General features: G+C 45.9%; 1 protein-coding gene across 1 annotated transcript in view; it reads right to left on the reverse strand.

Annotated features, from left to right (window-relative positions):
• The window catches only part of LOC309563535 (uncharacterized protein), an 85,219-nt gene that overhangs the window by 10,498 nt on the left and 51,278 nt on the right, over nt 1-23,443 (reverse strand). Inside the window, exons 5-8 of the mRNA XM_082267986.1 lie at nt 14,360-14,420; nt 12,325-12,371; nt 2,411-2,486; nt 982-1,053 (exon numbers count right to left, since the gene is read on the reverse strand). Of these exons, the coding sequence (XP_082124112.1) occupies nt 982-1,053; nt 2,411-2,486; nt 12,325-12,371; nt 14,360-14,420 (256 nt within the window). The remainder of the gene's footprint in view (nt 1-981; nt 1,054-2,410; nt 2,487-12,324; nt 12,372-14,359; nt 14,421-23,443) is intronic.

Genomic DNA, 23,443 nt, shown 5'->3' on the forward strand with positions numbered 1-23,443 from the left:
GTTGGTAGCAGTATAACCCAATGGTTAAGAAGATCAGGAGCTGTGTCCGCCAATGAACGAAAGAGAAAGATTGCTATTTTAGTCACTAATTTATGCCTCATACATGCAAATGCTCACAAATGCTCATTTACACATTGTGCAGAAAAAGAACGCAAGGTTTTCACGCATTTGTGCGAAAACACAAAACAGGAAACTGGCTGAAAAAAGTAGATGCTCAAACAGGAGTATCATGTGCAAGAGGCCGTTATGTCTGTTTATTATAATAAACATTTTCCTGATTAAAAAAACAGAAAAAAAAAACCAAAGCAACACACCTGTTGAATAATTCTTGTATCCCGTAGACACCTGGATGAATACTAATTTTTAGCTTACAGTAGCACATATATTTCACCACCTTTGTCTGTCTCATGCCTAAATTCTCATTGCTAGGTGCAGGGACTGGTGCAGCATTTCACCATAAACAGCAAAAGCAGAAGATGAAATGGAATCCCACCCTCTTCCACTAAAATCAATAGCGTTAATTCATTCTACGATCATTCATTGATGGTCCGCAGCACGGTGTACTATGGATGAATTTTTAAATAAAGGCTAGTGATTTTGGTGGAAGTGTTTATTTCAGCTTTCTTCAGCTGTTGCTCTTTAGGAAGTTATGTGATGCTTAAACCAAATAAGCTTTCGGTTTATATCAAATAAAGTTCAGGTGCATGAAAACAGGTGTGCTAAGTGTCGCCATTTGTTTTATTGCCCATCCCCAATTTCTGACCGTGTGTGTGCTTCAATATGTGTACTTTCCTCTAATCAGCTATGTCATGTATCACATTCTTCACCTATCTTTAGTATCTCTCTCTCTCTCTATCATCTGCTCTGAAATATCCTCCGATCTTTGTATCCCTGATCTGCACATTAACTTCTTGGACTTCCCTGCTCTATTGGCTGCTGGTAAACCAAATTATCTACAGGCCACCTGCAGTAAATGCCTACCTTAGTAGATCTCCACCACTATTCAGAGCTCTTTGCTCTTCTTCCGTTGGAGGCAGATCTATGCCAACATTGCTAGGGAACAAACAGAATAATTATTTATTTGTGTTTATATATAAAATGTAGCCAACCAAAAAATTTAAAACAATGTCAAAATTTGCATTATAAAAATAAATCTCTGGTCCCTTATTTATTAACCACTTCCATACAGAGCAGTTACACCCCCTTCCTGCACAGACCAATTTTCAGCTTTCGGCGCTCTCACACTTTGAATGATAATTACAACGCTGTACCCAATCAAATTTTTTATCATTTTTTCACAAAAATAGAGATTTATTTTAGTAGTATTTTTGCAATAAGTGAAAAAAGAGCGAACATTTTGAAAAAAAAAAAAAAAAAAAAACACATTTTGTGTTAGTTTCTAACGCGCATTGCAGAGAGAAGGAGCGGCTCATGCTGGATCCGCTCATGTGATCGGCTGTGATTGACACAGCTGATCACATGGTAAACATCCAATTTCCATTGGCTGTTTACCTTGATCGGTGATGGGCTATGTCCGAGGGACGAGCCTCATCCCTGATCGCCACGCTGCGTGTCCCCGGGGGTGCGCAGTAGCGGCGAGAGCAGGCCACTATCATATGACGTCCCCCGGATCGACAAAAGCTTTCTGCCCCTGTCATTTTACAATGGCGCGGTATGGAAGTGGTTAAATGCTGAAATCTAGACAACTCCGCTTAAGGCTCCATTCACAGCACGCCTCCAAATTGCGCGATTTCCAGTGCAATTTCGATGCAACTTCGGGTGCCATTTTGAGCCGAATTTACATTCTATGATTCAAAACACATCAAAAGTCACACCAAAGTATTGCAGGCACCTTTTCAAAGTAAAACCAATTTGAACGAGTGCCAATGAAAAGAATGGGGTGCGACTTGTCATGAGACCTTGATGTTCAATCTCGCATGATACACCACACAAGTGAATGGAGCCTTAGGAAATTTAAAATATGAAAAAAAAGGGTTTCCTAAGCACAGTGTTTCAAAACATTTTGCTGAAAAACACCACAAGGATCCATCATTTAAATTTTGGGGAATGGAGAAATAAGGCCCACTGTAGAGGTAGCCCCATTGTTGGGAGGTCATCGGGAGGAAGTGTGCCCCATTGTTGGGAGGTCATCGAGAGGAAGTGTGCCCCATTGTTGGGAGGTCATCGAGAGGAAGTGTGCCCCATTGTTGGGAGGTCATCGAGAGGAAGTGTGCCCCGCTGTTGATATCAGTAGATAAAATAGTGCACCAAGGGCAGGATAAAAACAGCCAAGGGGCCGCATCTGGCTCCTGGGCCACAGTTTGGAGAGCACTGGTCTATAGGAAAAAGTTGTGTATATTTACTTTTTCTCTTACACATACAATGAAAAAACTGAGAAAATTGTTCATACCTTCGCATAGGTCCTTTAATAAGATCCTCAATGTAAACTGCTCCTTCAATTGGATGGCCACGGGAATTCGCAAAAGCTAAAACACATTTCAGTATTAATTTTGTGTGAACCTTTTTACATAAATTAAAAAAAGAACATATCTTTTAATCATTTTGGTGCATCACTTCTCACCAACATCAGTGCTCCCAAAGACCTTATTAAAATGACTAGAATACATAAAAAATCATGAGTACAACGCCTAATCCATATTATCCACAAAGTAGCAAATATAGAGCCTTACGTTTTCACACCCACAACAATATAACAAAGCCACTGCGGTGTCTATATTTAAAAAGGGATTTAAGTCTTCACTAAGTATCTACAGACCAGTTAGTTTAAAATAACTGCAGCATTTGATAAAAAGTTTGCAAAATTATTCGACAGTTCCCCACACATGGTTAATGTGCAAGTTAAAGTGGAATTCCAGCCTAACAAAATATGCTTAAAAGGATAGGTTCACCTTTTAACAAAAAATAATAAATGCACTTTTTTGCAGGTAAAAAAAATAGAATTTTTGTAAGAACTTACCGTAAAATTATTTTCTCTGAGTCCTCTGACAGTCGCCCCCCACTCATACAGTCTTCACTTATGGGTATTGGTCTTATCCACAGGAGCAAGCTAGGCATAAGATTTTGTTATAAACATTCACAAAACACTTTGCATAGACACAGCTATAGGGGGCTGTCCCTCTGGTCCAATACCCCCCTGCTAGCAGCATTCCCAAATCAGTTTGGTGGCAAGCAGTAGATAGTCCAAGAACCCCAAAAAAGAGGGGTGGGGGCGGCGACTGTCAGAGGACTCAGAGAAAAGAATTTTACAGTAAGTTCTTACAAAAATTCTATTTTCTCTTATGACAGTCGCCGCCCACTCATACAGTCTTCACTTATGGGATGTCCCAAAGCAGTGTAGACATGAGGGGTGGGAAGCGCAATCACAAAGGCAACGCAGCACCCAGGTAAGAGAAAAGAACCTTATCTGAACCAGAAAGGTAAAACGCTGGGTAACAGAAAGGCTCAACAGGAGTGAACAAACCCAGGAAAGCAAATTAACAAAGGGGGAACAACCCCAACAGGCGGGGACAGGCTAAACGCCATGTCACCCTCAAGGCACTGCCGCACACTGAACTTTGCGGCCAAAAGGAGGCATCTGCCGATGCCAAAACATTAATTTTGTACAATTTGGAAAAGGTGTGCACGGACGACTAAGTCGCCGCTTTGCACACTTGGGCCACCGACACCTGATGGCAGAAGGCCCAGGACGCACTCACCGCACCAGATTGCAGGAAGGCTAACACCCCCGCCACCGAAAAGGAGTGAGGATGAAAACCCTGCGATTCACACCAGGCGAAATAAGCCTTCCAGGTACGGTAATAGATCTTACCGGACGAGGCCTTCCTAGCCTTGAGTAGGGTAGGAATGACCGCAGACAAGAGACCCCGATCTCTCAGGACCTGGCTTTCAGCCACGCGGTTAAAGCCAGCGACTGTAAAGCAGGATGGAAGATCGGCCCCTGAGACAGCAGATCATCTCGTAACGGGAGCCGCCAGGGAGGCTCGACGACCAGTTGCATGATGTCCGCATACCAAGACCGGCACGGCCAGTCTGGTTTTGATTCTGGTGGCACGGGGCCACCAGAATCACCAACTTCGGTTTCGAGACCAACCTTCGAAGGAACCTGGACAACAACTGAATCGGGGGGGAAGGCATAAATCGGGCAATACCAATTCCAAGGCATCACCAGCGCATCCGAGGCATCTGCCAGAGGAACGCGTGTTCTTGCCACGAACCTTCCCACCTTGTTGTTTAGGCGAGATGCGAACAGATCCATGTACCGGGATCCCGAACGCGCACACAGCATCTGCAACACCTCCGGGTGTAATTCCCCCTGGTTCAGGGTCTGGCGGCTCAGATAATCGGCCTGCCAATTCTCCACACCTGGAATGTGAACTGCCGAAATCGCCGGGACCTGCGTCTCGGCCCAAGACAGAATTTTGGTAACTTTCTGGGCCGCCCGGGCACTCCTGGTGCCCCCTTGGTGATTGATGTAAGCCACCGCAGTTGCGTTGTCCGTCTGCACACGCACAGGGCGGCCCCGAAGATAATCCTACCAACGGAGCAAACATAGTCTGATCGCAGTTCCAAGACATTTATTGGTAGAGAGGATTCCTCCTCCGACCAAGTGCCCTGGTCAGACAGATTGCCCAGAACGCCACCCCAGCCCGACAGGCTGGCGTCCGTGGTGATCACTGTCCACAACAACGGCCGGAAGGATTTCCCCTCTGTCAGAGCCGGAGACTGCAGCCACCACAGAAGATCCTCTCTGACTCGGTGGCTCAAAGATATCCTACTTTCCAAGGAATGAGGATGCCTGTCCCACCTGGCCATGATCTCCGCTTGAAGAGATCGTGTGTGGAACTGTGCAAATGGTATCGCCTCGAAGGCTGACACCATCAACCCCAGGGACCGCATGCAGGTACTGAGCGATGAAGAGTCGTTGTCCCTGAGGGACCTGACCTTGTTCTGCAGAGTCCGGAGTTTGTCCTCCGGCAGGAAAACTTTTGCATGGGCGGAGTCCAGAACCATCCCCAAGTAAGGGAGACGAACAGAAGGGGACAATGTCGACTTCTGAAAGTTGATGGTCCACCCAAACTCCTGGAGCGTCTGAACCGTGGTTGACAGGTCGCGCAACAGAGTTCGACTGGAATTCTATCTTAACAGGAGATTGTCCAGATATCCCAGGATTGCAATCCCCTGTGCCCACAACAGGGCCAGGACAGGAGCCAACACTTTGGTAAACACCCTTGGAGCCGAAGCGAGACCGAAAGGTAATGCCACAAACTGATAGTGCTCCTCCGCGATTGCGAATCGGAGGTACCTCTGATGACCCTCAAATATGGGGGATGTGTAGATACGCATCCTTGAGGTCGATTGAAGCCAGGAAATCTCCCGGGCTCAGGAAGGCCACCACCGAACGAAGGGATTCCATACAGAATTTTTGAACCCGCACAAAGAGATTCAGAAATTTCAAGTCCAGAATCGGACGCACCTTGCCCTCCTTTCGGGGCACCGTAAACAGATTTGAGTAAAACCCCCGAAATCTGTCCCGATGTGGCACCGGGACGATCACCCCCTGGGCGATGAGATCCTGAACCGCCCGTTGAAGATCTTGAAAACGATCTGGGGTCAAATGAAGACAGCCAAGGTTGGGGAAAACAGCGCAGACGTCCCCCCCCCCCCCCACCCCTGAAACGGGTGAGGGCGCCCCTTCAGGGCAGCTTTTGACTTGCCCGCCCAAGGCTTCTTCTGGCCACCAGCGGCCTTGAAGGATTTGCCCTTGTCTTGTGCCTTGAAGGCACTAAAGGACCCCTGATTAGGTTTAAAGGAAGGGCCCCGCTTACCGTGGAAAAAAACGTAGGCGCTTGGGGCAGCAGAGTGCTTTTTCCCCCAGTGACCCCCTTAACCAACTCGTCCAGGTAGTCCCCAAAAAGGCGATTCCCTGAATAAGGGATGTCAGACACAGTCTTCCTGGAAGTCTGGTCGGCCGACCAGCTCTTCAGACACACCATACGACGGATTATCACTTCGACAGCAGATAGTCGTGAGACTAAAGGGGCCTCATCCAAGAGGATTCAGGCGTACCTGAACCCTCCACCAGAGCTGGGGGGAATTTGCTGTCCTGGGACTCCATAAAAATTTTATGGCGCTGGCCCTTTAAATTCGGCGATAGCGGCGGATCCCACCGCAATGAGGACTAGCCTGAGTTACCAAATATTGAAGAATATAACTGCCAGCAAAGGTATTATCCCATGAAAATAGGAGAAAAAGCCCCCCAGAAGTGTAGCTGTACAATACCACGATTGTAGCTCGATCCGACTGCCTGGGGAAAGGAAATGATGTCACGCCGCTAGAAGCCAAAATAGGACTTGAGCCAAGGAAAAATGGTTGCCAATGTAATGCTATGGGGGAGGCTCCGGGAAAATGGCCGCCGAGCACATGTTAAATTACATTGCCCACACTAAAGATGGTGCCCGAAAGGGCGCCAGAACACTACAGAGGAAATGGCTGCCGATGCCCTCACATGAAGCCGAACAGCCTGCCCACACCCAAAATGGCAGCCCCGCAATTTTTACACCACAGCGGCCTCCACAACCATGTCTGTACCCCCAAACGTAGTACAAGCACTACCAAGGGACTCAGGGAACCCCGCAAACCCCCCACAGCACGGCATAACCGCAACAGCGCCCCCGCAGGGACTGGGAGGGACACACGGGGACCACACAGACAGACATGAGGGGGATATCACAGACTCCAAAAAAACTGCCATCCCCATGACAGAGGCCCCATACACACCCCCCGACATACAATGCCATAGACAGAGGGGGTAGCATGGTACTCACCGATCCAGCGAAAGCGTGGGTGTTACTCTGCGACGGGAAGCCTCCCACCCAGGTGGGGGTGCCGTCAGTCGAACAGGACGCTAGCAACACGCGGCGTACCGCAGTTGAGACATCCTAGCGAAGTAGCCACTTCGCGGGCTTTGTCGCCGAGGACAGGTCGTTTGCGAGGCCAGGGCGTACGCATAGCCTGCTAAACGCTCGATGGCGGGCTGGGATTCCGTAAGGCTCTAGTACAACCAGTCCGATTCCCAGCTCCGCAAACGCTGTAGTCTTCCGAAGTCTGACTAACTAAGCGCAGGATCAAATAAAAAGCTACCAGTGTAAAGAAAAAACACTTAGCAGAAATAAAAATTAAGAAAACAGAAGAAAAGGCTGAGACTGTAGCCCCAGCTAAGGGAAGCCTGCCTACTCCTGACTAGGCAAAAGACAAACTGATTTGGGAATGCTGCTAGCAGGGGGGTATTGGACCAGAGGGACAGCCCCCTATAGGTGTGTCTATGCAAAGTGTTTTGTGAATGTTTATAACAAAATCTTATGCCTAGCTTGCTCCTGTGGATAAGACCAATACCCATAAGTGAAGACTGTATGAGTGGGCGGCGACTTTCAGAGAACGTAAGAGAAAATGTGTATTTACATTTTTTTTGTTTCAGAAGCCCGGAAATTAGTGATGCAAATTGCTGATGCCATGCAGATCTTCATATGTACATCATATGGACAGGCAGTTTCACACTGACAAAGAATCGAACTACTACAGTGCTCAACAGCACCGTGGTAGTTCATTAAGAACTACAAGACTACAGCCACAAAGGTTGGGAATTGTAGTTCATTCACACACAGAACACTGTAAATGAATGACACTGTTGAAGAACGCTGCCAAAACAGGGGATCGGGGGGTGCATATGTCTGTACATTTTTTCCATGTTACACCCCGAATATGGGCATGTAACATGTTACAAAAAGGGGAACTTATCCTTTAAAAATGTTCCCTCACCCTTCTCACTACCCATCTACCCCGTGTAAAAAAAAAAAAAAAAACAACAGGTGAAAACTTTTCCTGTTTTCAGTCACGCAACCCCCTGTGTCAATGAAAGGCTGTTGCAGGAGAGAGGAAGGAGCACCCAACATAGACTGGGAATTCAGAAGTCATGATGTCACTTCGTAGGCTCCCAGGTCCCTGTTGGCACTCCCTCCTCGACAGTAGACAGTAGACCAGACCAGAGTGAACTAAAAAAAAAAAAAAAGTATATCTATTTTACACAGGTAGCGGGAGGTGGGAGATAACATTCTAAAGCTTAATTAGCTTGAATACAGAATTCCATTTAAGAGTTTTAAGGTTAGAAAGTTCAGTTTGTAAATTGATAGAAAACTGGCTAAAAGACCCTATTTAAAGAGTAGCGACACACAATTTATATTCTGAATGGTTCAAGATTATTAGTGATGTACTCCAATGTTCACTGGTGGGACCCTTATTTTTTTTATATATTTATAAATGATATCAGGTCTGGGATTAAAAGTACCATTTCTGTGTTTGCAGATGGCATCAAGCTATGCAGTGGAATAACTTCCTTACAGGATGTCTCCAACTTAGAAGCAGACCCTAATGCATGGTTTAATAAGGCCCATGTGACAAATGAAGTAACGCACTTGGGGGCTAAAAACATGCACACTTTATACACTGAAAAAAAATATAAAAAACGCAACACTTGTTTTTGACCCATTTTTCATGAGCTGGACTCAAAGACCTAAGACTTTCTATGTACACAAAAGGCCTATTTCTCTCAAATATGGTTCGCAAATCTGGCTAAATCTATGCTAGTGAGCATTTCTCCTTTGCCAAGATAATCCATCCAACTCACAGGTGTGGCATAACAAGATGCTGATTAGACAGCATGATTATTGCACAGTTTTGCCTTAGGTTTGCCACAATAAAGGCCACTCTAAAATGAGCAGTTTTACTGTATTCGGGGGGTCCGAAAACCAGTCAGTATCTGGTGTGACCACCATTTGCCTCACGCAGTGCATCACATCTCCTTTGCATAGAGTTGATCAGGTTGTTGATTTTGCCCTTTGGATTGTTGGTCCACTCCTCTTCAATGGCTGTGCGAAGTTGCTGGATATTGGCAGGACTTGGAACACTGTCATATATACAGTAAACCCCCCTCCATTGTGGGGGTTACGTTCCGGACCCAGCCGCGAAAAGTGAAATTCCGCGAAATAGAAAAACCCTATTAAAATGCATTGTAGGCATGTTTATTTTACTTTTCAAATCTGTAAAGAAAAGCGCACGCAACCTCGGGCAATAACGCTTTAATAAACTCACTTTTCCTTCAAGACAATCGCTTTACAGCATTCCAACAGGAGCTACTCGCTCCTCCCGTCCCTCCAGATGGTGACTCTGCGGTCTCCTCATTCGCGGCTGCCGCCGCTGTTTCCCCGCTCTCCTTCACTTCCTGTGTTGCCTGGTCACCGGATGCCGGTTCTAGTGCGCCTGCGCACTATACCAACGTAATCTACGGCGCCTCAGGAAAGCCTCAGCCAAAGCCGGAGCCACAAGTTGTACGGAGCTGCGAGGTGGGAGATTCAAGACACGGGTGCACTGCCTCTGCTGTTACTACGGACAACGCGTTTCGGAGGCGGAGCCTCCTTCCTCAGGTCCTCAGGTTGCGTACGCTTTTCTTTACAGATTTGAATTGTTTTGATCCGCCCCCCCCCCCCCCAGTGGAGTGAGAGAGGAGCAGCAGCAACCAGGACATTTCAGCTATAAAACATACAAACAAAGGAGGTGAACACATGGACAGCGCCATGGGCTGGTGAAGTACTCCTCTTTGTACTTGTTGTATATCAGCATGTGCAGGATCTGTCCTTTTTGATTGTTATGTTTATTTTACTGTCACTGTACGTGTAGAAGCATTTTAAAAGGTCTTTAAACACACTTTTGAAAAAACAATAGAAACTCATTTAAACACATAAAAGATACTAAGAGACATAGCAAGAGCTATGGAAAACACAAAAATATTTCATTTTTAATGATTTATATAGTAAAATAACATTACAAAAAAAAAAACGCGAATTACCGGGACCGCAAAAACTGAACCGCGATGGAGCGGGGGATTACTGTACGCCGATCCAGAGCATCCCTAACCTGCTCAACGGGTGACCTGTACGGTGAGTATGCTGACAATGCAAGAACTTGGATGTTTTCAGCTTACAAGAATTGTGTGTACAGATCCTTGCAACATGGGGCCGTGCATTATGCTGCAACATGAGGTGATGGTCGTGGATGAATGGCATAACAATGGGCCTCAGGATCGCATCACTGTATCTCTGTGCATTTAAAATGCCATCAATAAAAAACTGCAAACTGATTGTTGTAGCAGCGGTCTGGTCTCAGACGATCTAGGAGGTGAAGATCCTGGGCTGGTGTGGTTACACGTGGTCTGCGGTTGTGAGGCCGGTTGGATGTATTGACAAATTCTCTGAAACGCCTTTGGAGACGGCTTATATTTGAGAAATGAACATTCAATTCACAGGCAACAGCTCTGGTGGACATTCCTGCAGTCAGCGTGCAAATTGAATGCTCCCTCAGATTTAGATTCAGACACAGATTTAGACAGATCTGTGAATATTTGAGAGAAATGGGCCTTTTGTGTTCAGCTCATGAAAAATAGGGTTAAAAACAAAAGTGTTGCGCTTATAATTTTGTTCAGTGTACGTACTAGGGGAAGTGGTATGGATGGTGGAGAAGAATCTGGGTGTTCTGGTAGATCAAAAGCTTAAAGGGATTGTAAAGGCAGAAGTTTTTTTTTCTTTATCTTAATGCATTAGGATAAAAAAAACCTTCTGTGTGCAGCAGCCCCCCTCATACTTACCTGAGACAATCTTTATCCAGTGATGTTGCAGCTTCCTAGGGATACATTGGCTGAGACAGCAGCACGGTGCGATTGGCTCATGCAGCTGTCAGTCTGTCAGCCAATCAGGGGACAGACGGGGTCACGGCTCTATGTCTGAATGGACACAGGGAGCTGTCGCTCAGCTTGGGTGGGGGCCAGGAGCACGAGAAAAGGAGGATCTGGGCCACTCTGTGAGAGAGAGAGAAAGAGAGAGAGAAAGAGAGAGAGAAAGAGAAAGAGAGAGAAAGAGAGAGAGAGAAAGAAAGTGAAAGAGAGAGAAAGAGAAAGAGAAAGAGAGAGAAAGAGAAAGAGAGAAAGAGAAAGAGAGAGAGAGAGATTAATTTTATCTCTCCTCTCCATTCACAGAGAGAGAAACACAGTGGTGGGCTTCACAGTGACTGATAAGAGGCTATTCACAGCAATCAGGTGACCTGAAAACGGGAGTTGCGGGTCACAGGGCTCCCACTGAAACCCCAGTCTTTGTGCAGGGAGCGCACTGTGTAGAGCGCTCCCTGCATAAAAACAGTTACTCATATATGCAGCCCCACGGAAAAAAAAAGCCCAATCCTGCGAGGCCGCATATATGCGTACTGTCGGCCCAAAGGGGTTTAAAAAAACAAAAAAAAGGGCTGGATGCATTCCTAAATGCACAAAATATAAATCAGATTTTAACATTTATAAGCAACACCACCAGAGATTGTTGATCCAGAGAATATCGAATTGCTCCTACTGGAGCACACTGACCCGTGCTATGAAGGGGTGTTTGCCTTCTTCTGCATCAACTATGGGTATAGGAATCTGTATATAGGTTTTCTATTTATGGATTTAATTTTCTCTTGCTTGAACTAGACAGACTTGTGTCTTTTTCGACCTATGCAAAATATCACCCACAACTGCAGTTGTTAGGTTCTGTATGTGATAATACAATATAATTAAGAAATTGTACAAATTACATTTAAATATATTATAGTGATTTTTGAAGGTTTATGAAAGCACTGATATAGAAAGGAGTTAAGTTAGTGAAATTGCTGCACTAATATATATATATACATACAGTATATCTCATTTACATTTAGAGTTGATTTCCTATGTAGAGCTGGCAGCTAAATGATTGACAGCTATCTTTGATCTGATAGGCATAAGTGCCGGATTCACACTGGTGCGATGAGGGAAACCCTGCGATTCAGTGCCGGTACCCATATCGCACCAGAATCGCATAGTGGTTCAAAATGAGATCTGCGAACTGCTGGGGGTGTCAATGTTAAGGTAATGACATCTCCTGATCGTTTAGCCGATCACAGTGCGAACTGTAAAACGGTGCAGGAATCGGATCACATAGGTGTGTGTACATCCATGCAATCTGATTTCAGTGCGGACCAAAAAAAGGGTCCTGCACCATTTTAGTGCCAATGTGATGCGATTTCAGCCATACACTTTGTATGATTAAAATCACATTACACAGACATCGCATGTGATCTGCAAAGCAATGTGATGCAAAGCACATACAATATCTGGCATTGTACTAGTGTGAACCGGCCCTGAAAGAGCTACACTGGAGGTGAAAAAGCAGAGATCTCAAGCATACTTACCGGTAATTGAATGCAGGGGTCGCCATCCATCTACATCTATCAAATACCTGATGATGACAAGGTCACATTAAAAGAAAATTAAAGTGTATCTAAATCTCATCCGTGAATTTATTTTGTCTGCTTCCTTTTGTTCCACTAAGCAAACATTTTGGTTTATTTTATTGCAAAGTGTTTTGTGTTTGATACGTGCAAAATAAACTGTTAATCTTCCCAGAAAATCAAATTCTGCCTTGTGTGATCTGATCTGCAATACTATCTTCAATTAACTTATCAACCTTGCCCAGGTTCACTTCTGCTCTAAAGAAGCCTTCTGTCCTATATTATAGAGGAGAAAAGTGCTTTTGCCTTAACATGTACATTATGGGCAAAATATTTTTTGTGTTATGGATAGAATACCAAAGAAATGTGACTCCAGTCAGTTAACTTTTTGTAGTCTGTGTCCTTATAAAGACATTTCCTTTACTTTATGCCTTAAACAACCAACAGGAACCGAGCGAAAACGTCTACTGGGAAATCCTGCCTCTTAGACATCTGTCACTAGAACTGGTGTCCCCAGGAGAAGATTCAAACTCACCTGCTGTTCTGATGACAACTATTAAATCATTTATGTGCTTTGACACTTCCTGTCCCAGAGAGAAAATGCTGCTCCTCTGTAGATACATTACAATGAGTGAGCAAAGTCACCCCGTGGACAGGAACTGTGTTATTGGCAGGATCACCAGGTGAAAATGTGGAAGGAAAAAAAAAAAACAAAAAAAAAAAAAAAACAAGCTGAAAGAAAAACCTGATGCAGCCACCACATTAAGGACCATTAACCACTTCAGCTCCTGAAGGTTTTACTCCCTTAATGACCAGGACATTTTTGCGATTCAGCATTGTGTTACTTTAACAATTGCGTGGTCGTGAGACACTGTACCCAACTACAATTGATATCCTTTTTTTTTCCCACAAATAGAGCTTTCTTTTGGTGGTATTTGATCACCTCTGCGGTTTTTAGAGGTTTTAGAGCGACAATTTTGAAAGAAAACAAAAAGTTTTTTACTTTGTTATAAAACATTTCCAATTAAAAAAAAAATAAAAAAAAAAATCAAATTCTTTTATCAGTTTAGGCCAATTATTATTCTGCTAGATATTTTTGGTAAAAAAAACCCAAAAAGCGTATTTTAATTGGTTTGCGCAAAAATGATCGCGTTTACAAACTATGGGATAGATTTTTGAACTTTAGTTTTATTCTTCTATTAGTAATGGCCGCGATCAGTGATTATTAGCGGGACCGCGACATTGCAGCAGACAGATTGGACCCCTAACTGACATGTTTGACACTTTTTGGGGACCAGTGACATTAATACAGTAATCAGTGCTAAATAATATGCCTTCATGCATGTTACTGAATAAATGATACTGGCAGGGCAGGGGGTAATACTGGGGGGGCTCTGTGACAGGCACACAGTCAGTTTCTGTGAAGATCGCGGGAGGCCGGCGGATATCGCGGTCTGACTCCTGCTGTGTCTAATTACAGCGCTCGCGCGCCACCAAGACCGTGTGCACGTATTCACATACATGTACGTAATTATACGCAGCCCTGCCGCAGTAAATATGCGTGGGGCGGTCGGCAAGTGGTTAAGTTGAATATATGAAAACTCTGTTCCTGGATTTAAACTGACTTTAAAAGACAACTCCAGGGACAGTAAAAGTCCTCCTATGCATGGGACTGCCACCAGACTGCAAGGGTTAGATGCTCATTTAAGCCAGGAGTACAGAAAAGCAATTTTACTTGCCCAATCCTCTGTTCCAGCAGCTGCCGGCTCTCTCTTTTTCTCCCTTAGGCATCAGTGGTGAACTGGGCAATCTTGTGTTCAGTACAGGTCTATAGACTCTGCATTGTAAAACCATTACCCTTTACTTAAACAAGTATTCAATCCTTGCAGTATATGCAGGCAGCCCCACTTCAAGGGAGGATTTTTACTTTCTCTGGTTCAGCTTAAAAAAATAAATAAATATAACTGACGTATTTGAAGAACAAGGCATTATTTACCTGCAAATAAGATATCCAGTCCTGTTAATCCCAGTTGTGCAGTGAACACCAATTAGTTTATCTGCCCAAAAAAAAAAAAAGTGGATTATTTCATACACTCACTAGTTTTTTTACATGACAACACTGTTCTAAGTGCTTGAGGAACTGTAGACATGACACTGCTGAAACACATTTCACAGAATCTACCAACTAAACTACAGAAGTGCTGAGAGAAGGGGGCAGAATAACTACAGGAATCACACACCACTGCAAAATCAGAAAGTAAATCAAAATAATAAGCAGAGAAGAAGCTGAAAAGCATGTATGTTGTGGACAGATGATCAGCAGACAGGCAGCATAGAAAGATTTTTCAGGTGTATGTTGTGACTATACAGTAAAGCTCTGTTACAAATCCTACCTTTCTTCTAGGCAGAAAAAGGGGTGGGGAGATAGGTCTACTATAATAAAAGGCAGTCTGCAATGTGCTGGCTGCCTCATTATCAGTTGTAAACTAGACCTGAACACTAGGGATGATCGAACTTTTGAAAAGTTCGGGTCGACCAGAACACCCGAACTTCCCGAAAGTTCGGGTACGGATTCCAGAACCCCTTTGAAATCAATGGGACCCGAACTTCTGTAATCAAAAAACACCATTTTGAAGCCCTAAAACCCAATAAATGCCCCTAAAAAGTGCCTAGGGTTCTTGGTCATGCCTCAGGGACTATTAATCACACAAAAAAAAGTTCTTAAAAATTGTCGTTTTTGATAGAGAGCCAATTATTGAAAAAAAAAAAAAAATGAAGATTTCTTTGGATTTAGTGTCTGGTGGGTCTAAAAAGTGTACCTGTGAAGTTTCAGCTCTGTAGCATGTCCAGAACCAGAAAAAAAAAAGATTGTTTGTCTTAGAATTGCAGTAGAGCAGTGATATGGCTCCGCTATTTTCACACCTGGCCGTTTTTGTTGCAGGCGTTTATTGGGCTTTTTTTTGGACGTCTTTGGAGGCAGGCATGACATCTGAACTTCTGTGTAGGGGTATATATACACACACACACATATAGGTGTGTGTATGTGTATTAATACATAGGTGTGTGTGTGTATATACATATATATATATATATATATATATATATATATATATATATATTATATACATACATACATACATACATACATACATACATACACACATATATATACCCCTATACAGAAGTTCAGATGTTATGCCTGCCCCCAAAAACGCCTAAAAATGCACAAAAAAACACCTGCAACAACACACCTGGTCGTTTTTGTCGCAGGCATTTTTTTTGGACATTTTTTGGGCGTCTTTGGAGGCAGGCATAACATCTTTACTTCTGTATAGGGGTATATATACACACGCACACATATATATGTATATATACACCTAGGTGTGAAAGTAGCAGAACCCGATGCCTGCGCTAATGAAATTATTTGCAGGCATAGGGCTCCGCTACTTTCACACCTATATGTGTGTATGTGTATATATATATATATATGTGTGTGTGTATATATATATACCCCTATACAGAAGTTCAGATGTTATGCCTGCCTCCAAAGATGCCCAAAAAAACGCCTGCAACAAAAAACGCCCAGGTGTGTTGTTGCAGGCGTTTTTTTGGGCATCTTGGAGGCAGGCATAACATCTGAACTTCTGCATAGGGGTATATATACACACACACACGTATGTATGTATGTATGTATGTATATATATATATATATATATACACACACACACACATATATGTATGTATATATATATACACACACACACACACACACATATAGGTGTGATAGAAGCGGAGCCCTATGCCTGCAAATAATTTCATTAGCGCAGGCATAGGGTTCCGCTACTTTCACACCTATATGTGTGCATGTGTATATATACGTGTGTGTGTGTGTGTGTGTGTGTGTGTGTGTGTGTGTGTGTGTGTGTGTGTGTGTGTGTGTGTGTGTGTGTGTGTATATGTATATATATATATATATATATATATATATATATATATATATATATATATATATATATATATACCCCTACACAAAAGTTCAGATGTCATGCCTGCCTCCAAAGATGTCCACAAAAAAGCCCAATAAACGCCTGCAACAAAAACAGCCAGGTGTGACATGAGCGGAGCCCTATGCCTGCTCTACTGCAATTCTAATACAAAACTATCTTTTTTCTATGGCGCTCACCCTGACATGGAAGAGTTTGGTCACCCTGCCATAGCAGTCAGAGTCAGTTTACCCTACACTATGGTCATCCTGACACTTACACTTTCCCTACAGAAACTAGATTATTGAATCTAAACTAAAGTGGAAAATAGTACCCTAACTACACTAGATATCCCTTTCCTCACACTAATAATTGCTAAATGACACATTTGAAGCAGGAGTAACAGAACTGCTTCCACTCTCTTCCACAGCCCCTGTATTACAGTGCTAGAGATTTGGTGGGGCTATGTTATATACTGGGGGGCGTATTCACTACTGATTGGCCTCTGGACCCCCTAGTCACTCCAATCACATTCCTAGCATCCTCCTGCCCCCTCAATTGGCTTTTACTGATGGTTCTGATCCAATCACGGGCTTTTAAAGCCCAGTTTCTGTCCCATTGCATTTTGGTCAGTTCTGGTTGCCGAATTCCGAACTTTTTACGCAAAAATTTTGGAATTCGGCCGAATTTCGAACAGTCAATGTTCGGGTCGACCCGAACCGTTCGATCATCCCTACTGAACACAGTCTGCAGTCTGTCCTAACAAAGGGTAAAGGGCCATAAACACAGGCCAAAAACATGCGGCATAGGCCAGTTCAATAGAAAACAGGCCAACAATTGGCTTGCGTGTACAGTGGCCGGCTTCTGTCGAAGGGGCATAACCCGAAAAGGTCTGCAGATCGTCCCCCGATCAGCGCTCTCAGCCAGTAGCACGTGTGTTCTGGCGGGGGACCACCCCCTGTCAGAAAACAATAGCTCAGCAAGGAGATGTACAGTTAGTCCTCCCAAACTCTTCAGGTTTTTTTCTGTTCAGTTTGGGTTGAAAGAAGAAAAAAAAAAAAAAAAACTGTTAGTGTGTACCAAGCTTTAACGATCTCCAAGCTTGGGTGGTACATTGCATGTTAATGCATTTAAAAAACAGTCCCTCAGCCTGTCCACTGCAAACTATTCTCAACAACACATGTTGCTTAAAGAGTCCTATGTATAGTTCTGCTATGATTAAACAACTAGAAATTACTTTTTTTTTTTCTAACTATTTCTAGGTATGCTGTGTGAATGGGAACACAAACATGTTGAGGGTTTCTCAAATTTGACCCTAAAAGCGGAAATACACTTTAAAACCTAAACTCAGTATAATCAGTGCCCTAATTAACAGTATAGTCCAAAAGCGCAGCCCCATCAGTGAAAGTAAAAATTACTTATAAAATTTTGCAAATAACAGAAGCTAAGAAAAAAAATTAGATTTTTGACATCCGTGACGGACACAGCTCCTGATCTTCCTAACCATTAGGCTATCCTGCCCCCTACAGGAGTAGGACACTAGGCAGAAAAAGCTCTGGCTACGCTTATGGGTAGTCCCAGGGGGTATACTCCTTCTCTCTGCTATAGGTACTCAGTTTTCTTACAAGCAGTGTCAGAAGAATTACAACTCCACAGAGGGGTGGGTGCTGTGTCCGTCAATGAACATCAGAGAAATGGATTTTACGGTAAGTAAAAAAATAGGAGGTTTGTAAGAACTTACCGTAAAATTATTATCTCTGAGTCCTCTGACAGTCGCCGCCCACTCATACAGTCTTCACTACTGGGTATTGGTCTTATCCACAGGAGTAAGCTAGGCAGAAGATTTTGTTAGAAACATTCACAAAAACTTTGCATAGACACACCTACAGGGGGCTGTCCCTCTGGTCCAATACCTCCCTGCTAGCAGCATTCCCAATTCAGTTTGGTAGCAAGCAGTAGATAGTCAATGAACCCCAAAAGAGGGGTGGGGGGCGGCGACTGTCAGAGGACTCAGAGAAAAGAATTTTACGGTAAGTTCTTACAAAAATTCTATTTTCTCTTATGTCCTCTGACAGTCGCCGCCCACTCATACAGTCTTCACTACTGGGATGTCCCAAAGCAGTGTAGATGTGAGGGGGGGGAAACGAAACTATCTAAAAGGCAACGCAGCACCCAGGTAAGAGAAAAGAACCTTATCTGAACCAGAAACGTAAAACACTGGGTAACAGGAAAGCTCAACAGGAGCGAACAAACCCAGGAAAGCAAAATAACAAAGGGGTAAAAACCCCCAACAGGAGCGGACAGGCGAAAAAACGCCATGTCTCCCCTAAGGCACTGCCGCACTCAGAACTTTGCGGCCAAAGGAGGCATCTGCCAATGCCAAAACATCAAGTTTGTAAAATTTTGTAAAGGTGTGCACGGATGACCAAGTCGCCGCTTTGCACACCTGGGACGCCAATGCCTGATGGCGGAAGGCCCGAGACGCACTCACCGCTCTGGTAAAGTGCGCCGTGACAGGGAAGGGCGGAACCCGTTCCCTAAGCGAATAAGCCTGTACAATCGTCTGTCTGATCCATTTAGAAATGGTTGCCGCAGACGCAGCCATATCCTTCCAAGGTCCCTCAGGAAGGACAAAATGAGAATCCGACTTTCTAAAGGATTCAGTAGACGACAGGTACACCCTGATCGCCGGGACTACATCCAAGGAATGCAAGCCAAACTCTTTTGGATGCTTAGGATTCGCACACAGCAAAGGCAAGACAATGTCCTCGTTGAGATGAAAATCGGACACCACCTTTGGAAGGAAAGATTGATGAGGTCGAAGGACCACATTATCCCTATGAACAACCAGGTAGGGGGAGCGGCAAGACAGGGCCAACAACTCCGACACTCTGCGAGCAGATGTGATCGCCACCAAAAAGGCGACCTTTCCGAGACAGCGCTGGCAGAGGAATCTCCTGGATGTTCTCAAATGGAGGACGTTGCAAAACGGACAGAACCAAATTCAAAGTCCCAAGGAGGCAAGGGTGCCCTCCTAGGGGGAGCCAGATGACGCACCCCTTAAATAAAGGTGCGGATCAAGGAATTTGACTCCAATGGGCGCTGATAACTGACCCTTAATAGTGGTCAGCGCAAGACGCTGGTTCACACCAGATTGCAGGAAGGTTAACACCCTCGCCACCGAAAAGGAGCAAAGATGGAAATCCTGCGATTCACACCAGGCCAAATAAGCCTTTCAGGTACGATAATAAATCTTACCGGACGAGGCCTTCCTAGCCTTAAGTAGGGTAGGAATGACCGCCGACGAGAGACCCCGATCTCTCAAGACCTGGCTTTCAACAGCCACGCCGTTAAAGCCATCGACTGTAAAAGCAGGATGGAAGATCGGCCCCTGAGACAGCAGGTCGTCTCGTAATGGGAGCTGCCAGGGAGGCTCGACGACCAGTTGCATGATGTCCGCGTACCAAGAACGGCGCGGCCAGTCTGGGGCCACTAGAATCACCAACCTCGGTTCCGAGACCAACCTGCGAAGGAACCTGAACAACAACTGAATCGGAGGGAAGGCATAAATCAGGCGATACCAATTCCAAGGCACTACCAACGCGTCCGAGGCGTCTGCCAGAGGATCGCGGGTTCTTGCCATGAACCTTCCCACCTTGTTGTTTAGACGAGACGCAAACAGATCCACGTCCGGGGATCCCCATTGCGCACACAGCATCTGAAACCCCTTTCAGGTCTAGGAACCATTCCCCCTGGTCCAGGGTCTGACGGCTCAGATAGTCGGCCTGCCAGACTCCACACCTGGGATGTGAACTGCCGAAACCTGCGTCTCGTCTCGGTCCAGGACAGAATCTCGCCACTTCCTTGGCCACCCGGACACTCCTTGGTGATTTATGTAAGCCACCGCAGTTGCGTTGTCCATCTGCACACGCACAGGGTGGCTCCGAAGATGATCCGACCAACGGAGCAAACAGTCTGATCACTCGCAGTTCCAAGACATTTTTTGGTAGGCAGGATTCCTCCTCCGACCAAGTGTCCTGGGCAGACAAATTGCCCAGAACGCCACCCCAGCCCGACAGGCTGGCGTCCGTGGTGACCACCGTCCATAACGACGGCCGGAAGGATTTTCCTTCCGTCAGAGCCGGAGACTGCAGCCACCACAGAAGATCCATTCTGACTTGGTGGCTCAAAGAGATCCTCCTTTCCAAGGAATGAGGACATCTGTCCCACCTGGCCAGAATCTCCGCTTGCAGAGATCGTGTGTGAACTGTGCAAATGGTATCGCCTCGAAGGCTGACACCATCAATCCCAGGGACCTTATGCAGGTCTTGAGCGATGAGGACTCGTTGCCCCTGAGGGACCTGACCTCGTTCTGCAGAGTCCGGAGTTTGTCCTCCGGCAGGAAGACTTTTGCCTGGGCGGAGTCCAGAACCATCCCCAGGTAAGGGAGGCGAACAGAAGGAGACAATGTTGACTTCTGAAAATTGATGGTCCACCTGAACTCCTGGAGCATCTGAACCGTGGTTGACAGGTCGTGCAACAGAGTGGCACTGGAACTTGACCTTAACAGGAGATAGTCTAGATACCCAAGGATTGCAATCCCCTGCGCCCGCCACAGGGCCAGGACAGGAGCCAACACTTGGGTAATCACCCTTGGAGCCGAAGCGAGCCCAAAAGGCAATGCCACAAACTGATAGTGCTCCTCCGCGATTGTGAATCGGAGGTACCTCTGATGACCTACGTAGATGGGGATGTGTAAATACACATCCTTGAGGTCGATGGAAGCCAGGAAATCTCCAGGACTCAGGGAGGCCACCACCGATCTGAGGTATTCCATGCGGAACTTTTGGACCTGCACGAAGCGGTTCAGAAACTTTAGGTCCAGAATTGGACGCACCTTGCCCTCCTTTCTTGGCACCGTGAACAGATTCGAGTAAAAACCCCGAAACTTGTCCCAATGTGACTCCAGGACGATCACCCCCTGGGCGAGGAGATCCTGAACCGCCCGTTGGAGATCTTGGAAACGATTTGGGGTCAAATGAAGATTTGAGGGAAAGAATCTGTCTGCGAAATTCGATCTTGTACCCAGACCGAATGAGTTCCTGAACCCATCTGTCCTGAATCTTGGCCAGACAAGGTTCCGGAAAACAGCGCAGACGTCCCCCCACCCCTGAAAACGTCGAGGTCGAGGTGGACTGGGCCGCCGTGCCAGTGTGGGCGGCTTTTGGTTTGCCCGCCCAAGGCTTCTTCTGGCCACCAGAGGCCTTGAAGGATTTGCCCTTGTCTTGTGCCTTGAAGGCACGAAAGGACCCCTGGTTAGGTTTAAAAGGAAGTTCCCCGCTTACCGCAGAAAGACTTGCCCCTGCACACCTGGGGCAGCAGTGTGCTTTTACCCCCAGTGACCCCCTTCACCAATTCGTCCAGGGAGTCCCCAAAAAGGCGATTCCATGCATAAGAGATGTCAGACACCGTCTTCTTGATAGACTGGTCGGCCGACCAGCTTTTCAACCACACGATGCGATGGATCGACACTGCAACTGCAGATAAGCGTGAGACTAAAGAGGCCTCATCCAAGGCCACGTCACACAGGTATAAAACAGCCTGAATAATTTGGTCCACCATCTGAGTAGCAGGAGGGGCGGAATCAGCCACAAGGGAGCGTCTTCGCACCTTAGTCCACTCCACCACAGCCTGAGAGACCATTACTGAGGCGAACACGGGTTTCATCAAGGAACCTGCCACCAGATAGGAGTGGCGGGTAAGAGACTCCACCCGCCTATCCACCGGGTCCATAAACACCCGAGAATCCTCCGCGGGCATCAGAGTGGCTTCATTTAACCTGGACACCGTGTGGTCCACCTTAGGGGCCACAGTCCAGTGCGAATACACCGGAGACGCAAAAGGATAATGGTACTGAACCCGTTTAAGTACCACAAAATTGCGCTTTAAATTGCGCCATTGTTCGTTCACTGTTTCGTGAAACTCAGCGGGACAGGGAAACACCTGAACGGACTTCTGGGTTTTGCGGGTCCCAAAGGAAGACCGCTTACCCGGCAGGTGGGGCTCATATTCTAAATGTAGCATTGCATCGCGTTCTCTGGCCGACCCGGAGGGGGAATCCTCCACCTCCCCCCATCCGACAGAGAACTGAGACCCCTCAGGGGGTACACTGTCCGTGGCAACCATATCTAGCCCTGAATCAGAAGATTGAGAAAGCCTGGGCCTTTTCCAAGAAGCCCGCTCAGACATCAACAGATCCACTTTGGACGCTAAGTCGTAAGTGCAGCAGTAAGTGAGACTATTGCAGAGGATTCAGGAGTACCTGAACCCTCCACCAGAGCTGGGGGGAATTTGCTATCCTGGGACTCCATCAGAAACACTTAAGAGATTAAATGGCGCTGGCCCTTTAAATCTGCGATATCGGCGGTTCTCACCGCAATGAGTGACTAGCCTGTGCTACTAAGCACTGAAAGATAATAACCGCCAGCAGAGATATAAACCAGAAAAAAAAATAGCAAAAAAGCCCCCAGAAGTGTGTCTATACTGTACCCACGCTGCCAGCTCGATCTGTGTGCTTGGAAAGAGGAAATTATGTCACGCCACTAGAGGCTGAACAAAGGTCTGAGCCACAAAAAAATGGTTGCCAATGCAAGTCTATGGGATAGGCTCAGAGAAAATGGCCGCCGAGCACGAGGAAAAACATTGCCCACACTAAAGATGGCGCCCGAAAGGGCGCCAAGGCATTACAGCAAATGGCTGCTGCCCTCACAATGAAGCCAAACAGCCTGCCCACACCTGAAATGGCGGCCCCGCGGTTTTACACCGACGCGGCCCTCACAAACATGTCTGTACCCCCAAAACGTTGCACAAGCATCACAAGGGACTCAGGGACCCCCGCAACCCCCCCACACTGCGGCAGAACTGCTATAACACCCCCGCAGGGACCGTGAAGGGACACACGGGAAACATACTGACAGACATGAGGGGGATATCACAGACTCCACATAGACTGCCATCCCCATAACAGAGGCCCCACATACAAACACCCCCTCCCCCCCCCCCCCGACAGAAAATGCCATACAGAGGGGTAGCATGGT

Source organism: Pelophylax lessonae (assembly GCF_965119305.1).
Source record: "Pelophylax lessonae genome assembly, chromosome: 9".
In the NCBI taxonomy this organism is placed as follows: Eukaryota; Metazoa; Chordata; class Amphibia; order Anura; family Ranidae; genus Pelophylax; species Pelophylax lessonae.